The sequence below is a fragment of the Nycticebus coucang genome, chromosome 1 (assembly GCF_027406575.1).
Source record: "Nycticebus coucang isolate mNycCou1 chromosome 1, mNycCou1.pri, whole genome shotgun sequence".
Taxonomy (NCBI): domain Eukaryota; kingdom Metazoa; phylum Chordata; class Mammalia; order Primates; family Lorisidae; genus Nycticebus; species Nycticebus coucang.
In genome coordinates this window covers 97,415,173-97,426,808 of record NC_069780.1, presented here as the reverse complement: position 1 = coordinate 97,426,808, position 11,636 = coordinate 97,415,173, and the positions used below count along the sequence as shown (strand labels likewise).

General features: G+C 51.2%; 1 protein-coding gene across 1 annotated transcript; it reads left to right on the top strand.

Moving 5' to 3' along the window:
• The first annotated feature begins 3,334 nt into the window (after positions 1 to 3,334).
• HELT (helt bHLH transcription factor) lies at positions 3,335 to 5,855 on the top strand. The gene is made up of 4 exons (XM_053584788.1): positions 3,335 to 3,799; positions 4,265 to 4,369; positions 4,643 to 4,739; positions 5,181 to 5,855. The coding sequence occupies exons 1-4, from the start codon at positions 3,773 to 3,775 to the stop codon at positions 5,675 to 5,677; spliced, it is 726 nt and encodes a 241-aa protein (XP_053440763.1). The 5' UTR covers positions 3,335 to 3,772; the 3' UTR covers positions 5,678 to 5,855.
• The last annotated feature ends 5,781 nt before the right edge of the window (positions 5,856 to 11,636 follow it).

Below are 11,636 nucleotides of genomic sequence, written 5' to 3'. Positions count from 1 at the left end.
GCATAACAACAATGACAACTACAACAAAAAAATAGCCGGGCATTGTGGAAGGCACCTATAGTCCCAGCTATTTGGGAGGCTGAGGCAAGAGAATCGCTTAAGCCCAAGAGTTTGAGGTTGCTGTGAGTTGTGACTCCACGGCACTTTACCAAGAGCGACATAGTGACACTCTGTCACAAAAGAAAAAAAAAAGAAATAGCAGTAGAAATAAAAATAATAAGCACATTCAGCTTGTGACTGCTGTAGTCTTTAATAGCCTCTCTTAAATGCTAGGAGACTACAGGCAGAGTAATGTTGAACGAGCATTGTCTTAATTTCTGAGCTCCGTCTTGCCTTTGATGATGACATTTGAGTGTAACTATGATGTTGAGGGGCTTCTGCAGTGCCAGCCCTTTTCAGCCTCACACATGTTGGGAGAACACAGCCAGCCAGCGAGTGCCAGGTGATGTCACCTGTGAGAGGGGGCCCCCAAAGGTCCCCATTCATTTGCCTAATTTTGGTCACCTTAACAAACTTCAGGAGAAACGACAATGGCTTTTTCTCAGGGATGAGAAAAAAATATGAAATGAGTAAAAAAATCATATAACAGCAGACACTCCACAATACCCTCCTAAAATGCACTAGAGCCATTGCAGAAGAATTTGCAGGCAAAATAAAACCACTAATTGAGTGGTTAGGCTTCCTTTTAGGAGATTTTGTTTATATTTACTTACATTATGGAGGGGGTTACCCAGGGACCTGGTGGACACACTGAGGCAGGAAGTCCTGCTAGGTGGGTAGGTGGTTGGAGCTGGAACTTCAATGGCTGGCTGGCTCCAGTGGCCACTACTCCCCTGGATTTTTTTTTAATTTTTTTTTTTTTTTTTTGTGGAAACTAGGTCAAGTTCAGGGAATGTTTGCTGCTAACCCTGAGGATAAGGAGTAAAGACCCCTATTGGGTACCCCACTTTGGGGCAGTGTGATTCAGACCTTCAGGCTGGGAAGGGAGAAATGAAATCCTTCATATACCAAACTTGAACCACAGAGGCAGCGGGGAAAGGACCAGGATGCGCGCATTGCCCCCGGTTGCCACTACCCAGCTTCACTTGCCCGCCCCTCACCCCGCCCGCGGCCACTCTCAGCCCTGGGCAAGGCTTGAGCCCAGCAACGCTGTGGGAGATCAAACTCCGGACCTTAAACAGTTTGCATGGAAGGGAGTTTGTCCTGTGGAAGGTGCCTGCAGCTGGCGGTTAACACCGGCAGTAAGAGGATCAACTCCTGGCCCGCTGGCTTAAAAATGGGGGTTGGGGTGCGAAGTGTGCGCGCCCCCTTTTACCCATTCACGTAGTTAATTTGGATTATAAGAGTTCTGTTTAATCCCATTGTATGCGAGTGAATATACTGAAATTGACAACCCCTGAGAGGGCACCCGGCTGGCAGAGCAACCTGCGGAGGGTGCGGGTCGTGTCCAATCCGGCGTGAAGTAGAAAAGAAAGCGTCGTGAGGAGACTGGAATCAAGGCAGGGAGGGGCACTCCAGGGGGTGCGTGGTGCAGACCGAGCCCCCCCCCGGGCCCGGCAGGTGGGCCGGTGGCTTCCTTGAGGCCCCCCCACCCCAGGCCTGGCTCTGCGCCCTAGAGGTCCCTCCCCAGGTCCCATCAGGGGCTCCAACCTACCTACCTCTGCCGAGAACTGACAACAGCCCAAAGGGAGAGCCCAGGCCCTGCCATTGTCCAGCAGAGAGAATTTAGGGGGAAGTGGTGGACAGAAAAGAAGGGAAAGATATCCAAAGCGAAGTCTCGGCTGTTCCCAGATGGAAAAGATTAGAAAAAAAGGTGAGAGTTCGGTGGCTAGGGAGTGGGCCGTAAAACAAAAACGATTTTTATCGTTTCCATCTGCAAGAAAGCTCACGCTCCCACCCGAACCCCGAAAACCCAGAGCCCCCAGAGTGTGGGATCCAAGGCAGCAAACGTGAGCGAGGCCTGCGGGTGGGGGAGGAGGCCTCAGGGCCGGGCTGCCGGCAGAGGCGCAGGCGGCCAGCAGAGTTCCCAGCCGCCGAGGCCCCCCTCCTCCTCCCTGGGCCCGTCTAACAAATTTCCTCCCCCGTTTCAGTTCGTGCCTTCCCTCCCTCCTCCTCCCCCGATATTTTCGTTTTCTAAAACCATAAAAAAGAGATCAACTTCCCTAACTTCACGGGGCCCTTTTCAGTGACAAATATTGATGCCCAAAGTGTCCGCGCTCTCCCGCCCCCAAACGTTGAGAAAAGGCGCCCGCGAATGGACGACATAAAAAGTTAACAATGCTGTGAAAATATGTTTGCAGAAAATAGACAATCGTTGGATTAAACGTATTCAAGTATGAAATAATGCCTTTTTGTGTCAAAACTTGGGCGATGGGCGGGTACAAAAGTTCCCTGTGGCAGCTACTTGCTCCCTTTGTGAGCCGTGCGCTTTGGCGTCTCCACTTGGGCGCATTACTCAGAGCCCTCTAAGCGCGATTGTTTCTCCCTTTCTAATGACATTTACCGGATCAAAACATGCTGTTAATTCGATCAGAAGGCTTCACCCTCCCTGACAAAGCCACAATAATTTCTCCTGAAGTTTGTTAAATTGACCAAAATTAGGCAAATGAATAGGGGTCTGTAGGCGCCCCCTCTCCCAGGTGACGTCGCATAATGCTCGCCCGGGCCAGCTGCATCCCCCTTTTCTTCTCGGCCCACGCCTCTCCGTGATGCCCCCAATCCTCCCACCCCCCTCCCCACCACACACACACTCACGCCTGCCCGTCTCTCTTCCCCCACCCTCTGGCATTATTAAAATTTAGCCCAATGAAACCATTCATACGTTTCAATGGACATTTTCGTATAGGATAATAGGCTACAAATTGAGCCTCTTCCCCCCGCGAAGAGAGAGCCGAGGGGGGAGAAAAGAAGGCAGGCGACGTGCTCAGGGGGTTGGGGGGAGAGTCGCGTGCCAAAGACCGGCGGGGGGTGGGTGGCGAGGCTAGGAGTGAGCTTCGTGTGCCAGCCGCAGGCCACACCTGCCAGGATGTCCGTACAAATAAAGCGGTGTAAACAAAAAGGGGGGAGAAGGACGTGTCACCAAGTCGTGTGAGAAAAGCCTGGGAACAAACGGGGCTCCTCCGTCTCCAAGAGCTCTCCCTTGAACCCGGCGGAACAGCCTATTAAAGGCTTACTTAATTACTCTAATGACTCTGGACAGGCTTTAAAACGCACAGGCGCTGGGACGGCGGGCTTGCTGGGATTTGTAAACAGGAGATCGTGTGAGACTCAGCGGTGGGACTAAAGGAGGCGACATTGTTTTGTGAGGGTCCTCGCCCCCCGGTGCCCGCGGCTGCTGCGCCCCTGCGCCGCTGCCCGAGACTGCTGCAGGCGCTCTCTCACCCGCCGGCCGCAGTTTACCGCCTGCCTTTGGCGCGGGGGCTGTTGCCATGCAAATGTTATTCCCGGGCCCATCACGTGTCCTTTGAAGGGCCACGTGGATTAACAAAGCTGATCTGCCCCCAACTCGCCCCCCTCGGCTGCTAATTTTTTTTTCTTCTTAACTTCTTTAAAACTGATCCTGAATGCATGCATCTTCCAAACGCAGTTCCTCTAATCCTATGGAATAATTCAGCTCGTGAATGCACTTGGAGCCCTAGGTAGCCACTTTATAAGGCAGCCCCTCCGAGTTGGGAGGCTGCAGTCTACCTGGGACATTCGAGGAGGCACACGAGGCGGAAAGTGGACAGGTGCCTCGCACCATCGCCTCTCCCGAGGGCGCGTATTGACCAGGATGTCAGACAAGCTCAAGGAACGCAAAGTGAGTCCGCTGAGCCTAAGGGGCGTTTGCGCCCTGGTGATAGAAGCGTCTGACTCACCCAGCTGCCGTCTGGCTAGACGGATGGCAGGGACATGGCCACATGGGACTTTGAGGATACAGAAATCTCTAGTGGTTTGGAAAGGAGATGGGGATAGAGAGAGGAAGAGTCCTCAAACCGGGAGAAGCCCACGCCCAGAGGCGGGTGGCCGCCTCACCAAAGCCCTGGAGCTCAGCTAGGCGGAGTGGCCCAACAGGGCAGGGTGGCTGGAAGGAGAGCGCGCCAGCGCGGGCGTGAGAGGGCAGAGTTCAATTGCACCGAGTGTGGCGGGGCAGGGGATCCCTTCCTGGGGAGAACTGAGCTGCGTGAGCGGCTGGGAAGACGGGTTTAGCTTGCAGCTACTACACTGATCCTTTGATGACGACTCGGGCAAAGCCTACCTAAAATGTACCACCCTCTGTTTGCAGAGAACCCCTGTTTCTCATAAAGTGATAGAAAAGCGGAGGAGGGACCGGATCAACCGCTGCTTGAACGAGTTGGGCAAGACAGTCCCCATGGCCCTAGCGAAGCAGGTAAAGTTGGCAGCCTAGATCCGGGTGCCAAGCGCTGGGAACCCTTGGCTGCCACTTTCGGCGGAGACGCCAGAGTCGGCGGGCGCAGAGGGTCTTGCGAAGGGCCTCCCTGCCTTGGGGCCCTGAGCGCCAAGCGAGCCCCAGGCGGCTCTCGCGCAGGGCGCAGCGGGGGCCGGCCCCCGGGTGCTCTCCAGGTACGCTGCGCCCGCCCAGCCTGCGGGCGTTGGCCTGAGCGTGTGCTGCCGCTGCGAAAAGCCGGCCCTTCTTTTGCAGAGTTCTGGGAAGCTGGAGAAAGCGGAGATCCTCGAGATGACCGTCCAGTACCTGAGAGCCCTGCACTCTGCTGATTTTCCCCGGGGAAGGGAAAAAGGTGGGTCCGGGTTAGAGACAGGGAAGCCTGCGCTGGGAGCGTGCGTCACCCACAGATTGCGGGCTAGGAGGGGCGTTCCGGACAGGTCTACTAAAGACCGCCACGCAGGGAGCTGCCAGAGCGCGAGGCCTGGGAGCCTGCAAAAGCGCTTCGCCTGTCCCGGCGACGGCAAAACGGCTATGGAGACTGGTTTCTAGGGCTCTTGTTGAGGTTGCCTCCTCTCGGGTGGGGTGGGTGGGGTTAGGCTGTCGGAGAAAAAGGAGTGGGTGCCCGTGCTTTGGCAGTCCTTAGACCTGCAGAGAGGAGAGCGACAGCCTTACGTGGAGACTTTGGTCAGAAGATAGCCTGGAGGGAGCGCCCTGCGCTCTCCTCGGGCACTCCGTGCGTGGGGAAGGAGCGCTCTGGGGTTTCTCATTCCCATGGTCTCTCTCGCCCCTCCAGAACTCCTAGCGGAGTTTGCCAACTACTTCCACTACGGCTACCACGAGTGCATGAAGAACTTGGTACACTACCTCACCACCGTCGAGCGGATGGAGACCAAGGACACCAAGTACGCGCGCATCCTCGCTTTCCTGCAGTCCAAGGCCCGCCTGGGCGCGGAGCCCGCCTTCCCGCCGCTGGCTTTGCTCCCGGAGCCGGATTTCAACTATCAGCTGCACCCAGCGGGGACCGAGTTCGCCGGCCACAGCCCCGGCGAGGCTGCCGTGTTCCCGCAGGGAGCGACCCCAGGGCCCTTCCCCTGGCCGTCGGGTGCCGCCCGCAGCCCGGCGCTGCCCTACCTGCCCAGCGCGCCGGTGCCGCTGCAGAGCCCGGCGCAGCAGCATAGCCCCTTCTTGGCGCCGGTGCAGGGACTGGACCGGCATTACCTCAACCTGATCGGCCACACGCACCCCAACGCCCTCAACCTGCACACGCCCCAGCACCCCTCGGTGCTCTGACGCCCGCTGGCCCGCCAGGTTTCCCTGCGCATCGTGCGCAGCTTAGGAGAAAAAACTGTATATATCGTACAAGTGTGAATACTGTGACCTCAAAAAACTAGGCGTGGGGAAGGCCAAGAGCGAGTTAGTCTTCTGAAAGATCTCCCCGGCAATAAAAATTTTCTGATAAAGACCCAAAGAAATGGATGTCTCTGTTACCGTCTACTCATCGACAGCCCAGGCCTTCCAAGTGCCTAGGGCCCGAGGGTAAAGGCCAAGGTGGCGGCCCTCGGGAATTTGGAGCGGGGAACGCTGCGGAGCGTGGGGGAGGAGGAGGCTCTATGTAGGCTTAAGCGGACATTCCAGGCGTAACTTGGAGGCGGGATCCGTGGCTTTCCCAGGCGCTCAGATCGCCTCCGCCCCAGCGCATCTAGGACGTTGGCCTGGGGGAACAGGGGAGGTGAGCAACAGTGCCCTGGCGCTCTGAAAATGAAAATGGAAGGATCACCCCAAACTGGCTTCAGCGGAAAGATGCCAGCTGGGACCTGGACACCCTTCCTGCCCCGAACTGCGCGCAGGTCTGGAGCGTGGCAGAGCCCAGGCCGGCAGGGACGCGTGACTGAGTTAAGAGCCTAAAGCGCCCCTGTAAAAAATATGAGAAGCCAGTAACACTTCTGAGGTATGGCTCGAAAACTGCATTAGTTGACCTTTTCTGTCTGTCTCCGGATGACAAGTACTCGGCGCTGGAGGGTTCAGGAAAGCTGGCCTTTTGCACACAGATAGGCCCAGCTTCGGGCGTGCTGGGCGGGTCGGGTGGAGAGACATCGCTCTTCCAGGGCATTGTTCGGCGGACTCTATCATTCCCAGAGTAGGGATGCTAGGTTCTCTGTTCAAGTTTGCAGCCCTGTTTGTTGCCCAGGCTAGAGTGCCATGGTCTCAGCCTAGCTCACAGCAACCTCAAACACCTGGGCTCAAATGATCCTCCTGCCTGAGCCTTCCTAGTAGCTGGGACTACAGGTGCCCATCACGACATCCAGCTAGTTTTTCCATTTTTAGTAGAGTTGGGGTCTTGGTCTTGCTCCGGTTGTTCTTGAGCTCCAGAGCCTAAGCATCCCAGAATGCTGGAATCACAGGCCTGAGCCACGCTGCCTGGCCGATTTTTTCCCCTTTTTAATCTCGGTCCATCCCTGTGATGAGGGAAGATTGGGGTCTAAGAGAGACTTGGCCAGTGATCTTTTAGGAGACTATGACTCAGCGCATCTGTGCCTTCTCCACAAAATAGCGATACATTTAAAATAACAAGATAAAAATGATGTTTTTCTAAGACCAAACAGCAAAATGAGACTGCCTGTTTTTTTTTTTTTTAATGTAAATAGGTAAAATAAACAAGATATCCAACAGGCTAAAAGTGTGTTTTCTGGGGATTTAAATTTTTTCCACCATTTATTTTTTTTTCCCCTTGGACTTTTGTCTCCATTAATTTTGATGCTTCTTAAATAAATAATTTGAAGCTACGTGGCACGTTTTCTTCCTTGATTCCAGAGGCCATTTAGGTGACATTGTGTGATTTTCCTTCTCTCAGATTAGCCAGGGGACAATAAATTAACTTATTCCGTTTTTCTGGACAGAGTTTAGGAGAGCTCTGACCTAGACTGTTTACTGAGGTCACAGAATGGGATGACCGGCAATTTGTAAACGGTCAAACTTCATTATACAGAAACAGGTAAAAAAAAAAAAATCCCTCATTATGTTCCCCATAAAGTGAAATTGATATATGTATGTATATTTTAATTTTCTTATTATTTAGGGTTCATTGAGGACACAGAAAATTAGGTTACACTGCTCCCATTTGTTAGGTAAAGTCTTTCTTATAGTTGTGTTCTACTATGTATATATATTTTTTGTGAAAAAAATCTGTAAACTTTATAAAAGGTCTTGAGGTTACTTCTCTATAAAATGTGAGATATATTTATCTATAAAATGTAAGATACTGCCCCCTTTTTTTATGAATTGATAGAGTTGGAGTATTGAAGTGAGTTGAGAACAGGCAGCCTTCCCAGATAACAAATATACATTGAGCAATATGGGATAAAAACAAATTATGCAGAAATGAGAGAAAGGATGGTGCCTATTATTGAAACACATGTCTTACACCCATTTTCATCAGCTCTGGATACAGAATATGAAGAAGGCCTTTCAGGGTTTGTTTTTTTTTTCCTCTGAGCCTTAAGCCAATCTGAATTTCTTTTGGCAGTGAAGCATTAAAGATATAGTGTTACCCTGGAAATATAAATTATTAATATATTCAGCATTTTTGTCACTTCTCAACTGTTAACCAAATTAGACAAAACTTTCTTTTGCTAAGTAGATTTTCTCTTTGGGATTAGCTTTGGGAATGCATAGGGCCACCACAGTAAAAACTTTGGTCATTTACATATAATTTTGCAAACTTCCACTGGTCCATGACAGTCTTTGTACCTCAAATGTTGGTAGTCTTGATTTTTTTTTTCCTTTCTCATTTAACTGTGGAGGATAAAACCCTGCTTTGGATTTACAATGACTTTAGGATAAAAGTCTCCCTCCCCTCTCTCTCCTTCCCCTTTTCTGTTTGTGTGTGTATCTCTGTGTGTTTTGTGTCTTTTTCTGAAACCTTCCTCCAAAGTCCCAATTCTCCAGGCTTGGCCAAAAGTCAAACTTGGAAGCTTTTGACTTTGCAAAAGATTAAAAATGTTGCTACAAAATAGAATTGATTCAAATCAGATTGTGACTTTAACGTGTTCTTCCTGCACTGTGTCTGACAACACGTTACCTCCAGCCTCCCTGCCTCAGACCCGCTCCTACTTAGCCCTCCCCAATCCCGCCGGAGTCTCTTATGCCCAGTCCCTTCACTCTTTCTTTAAGTGAGTTGTATAGTGATGGTTTCCAAGAGAGGCCCCAACCAAACCCAGAAATAACGAAAAACAAAAAACAGTGGGTTTGGCTGGAGGTAACCCATTGTGATACTTCTGAAAGGGGCAACCTCTTGTTTCTTGGGCTTCATCCTTGAGTGGGCAAGAATAAAAATAATCATCCCCATGAAATCAAAGGTTTTCTCCAAAAGTTTGAGGAACAAAGCAGAGGACTGGTGCTTTGGGCTGGTCCCCGTGGCTCTGCAGGCCTAGAGCTAGTAGCTTGCAGGCACTCTAGCTGCTCCTGCGGAAAGGGCAGTAACAGAGCTCACTTGTGCTTCCAAGCATTGTTGAACAAAGATAGCCCTGTGTGTCAGTGGGAGACCCTCCAAGCTGGGAGAGGAATGGGGGGTGCCATGGGAGTGCCTGAGCCCACAAAGGTAGGGAACTCCCAGGAGCCTGGTTATGGGAGTCTGCATGAAGTGGCACACCAAGGAAAGGCAGGCCACGTGGGGCACAGAGTAGCAGCTCTGTGATTTACCTATGGGAGTGACTGAATGAACTGCCTCTCAGCGCTGAGTCCTTTCTGCATCAGGTCCACCCCAGTCCTCACCAGAGACCAGCAAGTAATTGTACAGACACCCAGAAACCTGGGGAGTAATCCACACAAATTCTGAGCATTATCAGAAGGAGCAATGGTCTTGCCTTTGCCTGAAAAGTCTACTTTGGGCCCTGGCAACAGGAGAGAATGCCTAGCCTGCTTGCTCAAGGCAGTTAACCATGCAGCTAAATGCAGACCCCTAAGTCCAGGTTTTGGATAGCCTGATAGGGTTTACTTCTTTCATGTGGAAAAGATCCAAGGCTGAGCTGAGTCAGATTGCAGCCTCCTTTCCACCCTATTAGTTATGCAGAGTGTGGCTTCTCCAGCCAGCCTGCCTGGATTTGCATTCTGGCTCTGCTGCCTCCTGACTGTGTGACTTTGGGTGGCTCATCCTCTTGGAGTCTATTTCATCCCGTATGAGACAGATGCATCAAAAGTGCTTCTGTCACAGGGTCACCCTGAGGATGAAGTGAGTTGGTACACTCAAAGCTCCCCAGACTCTGCTGGCCCATAGTGAGTGTCCACTTAGCTGTTATAATAAGCTATTATAATCACATATTTTAATCTATATCCACCTTCCAAAGAGTAAGATCCCGACCGCCACGTCAAACTAAAAAATCAAATTGTCAGGGCAACTCGTGAAACAAGTCTTTACCTCAGTACTTTCTCTTAAACTCCCGGGGTTGCTCTAGAACAAGGCAATTTAGGGTAGGTGGGATTAGGCATCCCTAATGCCAACCCATGTGAGGTCAAGCTGTGCCTGGAAGTCAGGCCCACTCTAAGGAACTGGGGATGCTGTGCTCACATTCTCTTACGGCCTATGTTATTGTACAACATCTCTTATACCCACATTCCCACATGCCCTTTCTGATCGCACAGTCTACTGCCTGTTAACACACATCTTGGCCACTGCAAATTCTTTTTGGAACCTGAGGCAGATATACTAATTCAATATGCCTTCAGTACAGTTTCTGTGGCAGTTTGATGCTCTTCTCGATTTTCCATTCCATTTTTTTTCCTTTCATCTATCCTGTTCATCAGCAGCTGCCCCATTCTGGGCTTCAGGAATCAACCCTGGTCAGGTCATGGCCCTGCCACAGATCCCAGTGCCCTTGACGCTGTCCTCGGACTCCCTTTCTCACTGGGCCTGGCAGTGAAGGAGGCTTCCCGGTTGCCTGGGTCCTGACATCTATCTCCCAGTACCATGGCCTGGTGAAAGTATTAATCTGCGTGTGTGTGCATGAGTGTGTGCGTGCCTGTATACATTGCACAGACGTCTTTCATTTCTCATGCCTTGTGGCTCTGTGTGTGGCAGGTCACTAGAGTAATACTCTTGACATCCCTCCACTTCATTCATAGTCCCCAGTTACTGGCTGGAGTGTCTGGAAGGACCCAGGCCTGCTCTGCTTAGCCCCTTTCCCTTTTAGTGCCAACCTGCCGTGGGAGGCAAGCAAGCATTGCCAACTCCGCTGCTGGTAAGGTTCCCAGCTTCTCCTGGGCTTTTGTTTTTTTGAGATATAATCTCACTCTGTTGCCCAGTCTAGTGCTATGATATCATAGCTCACAGCAACCTCAAACTCCTGGGCTCAAGTGATTCTCCTGCCTCAGCCTTCTGAGTAGCTGGGACTACAGGTGCCTGCCACAACACCTGGCTATTTTTTGCTCATGCTGGTCTCAATCTCCTGAGCTCAAGCAATCCACCTGCCTCACCTCAGCCTCCCAGAGTGCAAGGATTATAGGTGTGAACCACAGAGCTGGCCTCTTCCTGTGCTTTTGGGGGATAAAAATTCTAAGGTGAAATGATGCAAGGCCACTGTCTCTGTGCATTGAAGTCATATCCTCTAATTAGTCACAAAATAGACATTTTTATTTCCACCTAACACCTACATCTGTATCTCAAATAGTTCTGAGCATATGTAGGAGGAAAAAATATATGGACTAAAACTTTCATTGTTGCTTATTTTAAAATTCCAGCACCTCAGTGAAATATGTGTGCAGCCAGAAGTGGAGATACACACGTGTGCATTGAGTGGTACAGGAGAGCCACACGTGTGTGCACAGGATGTACGCCCATGTACACAAGTGTGCACATGGATGGAAAGCAAGAGCCAATAAAAATATATTCATTAAACTCTTCTTTCTTTTTTGAGGCAGAGTCTCACCCTGTCACCCTAGGTAGTATGCCATGACATCATAGCTCACAGCAATGTCAAACTCCTAGGCTCAAGTGATCCTCCTGCCTCAGCCTCCCAAGTAGCTGGGACTACAGGTGCCTGGCTAGTCTTTTTATTTTTAGTAGAGACAGGGTCTTGCTCTTGCTCAGGCTGGTCTCGAACTCCTAAGCTCAAGTGATCCTCCCCTGTTCGCTGCCCAGAGTGCTGGGATTATAGGCGTGAGCCACTGCAACCGGCCACCTTGAGGTTTCTTTTGAGGCAAAACCATGATATGCTATACACATATAAGGGAAAAGGCACTTCAGTCTCATCTCTGT

Bases quoted from the DNA above. Each gene is read 5' to 3' on its own strand.
- HELT (XM_053584788.1), top strand. From the start codon at position 3,773: ATGTCAGACAAGCTCAAGGAACGCAAA. The intron at 3,800-4,264 runs GTGAGTCCGCTG...CTCTGTTTGCAG, and splicing joins ACAAGCTCAAGGAACGCAAA to AGAACCCCTGTTTCTCATAA. The intron at 4,740-5,180 runs GTGGGTCCGGGT...TCGCCCCTCCAG, and splicing joins TCCCCGGGGAAGGGAAAAAG to AACTCCTAGCGGAGTTTGCC.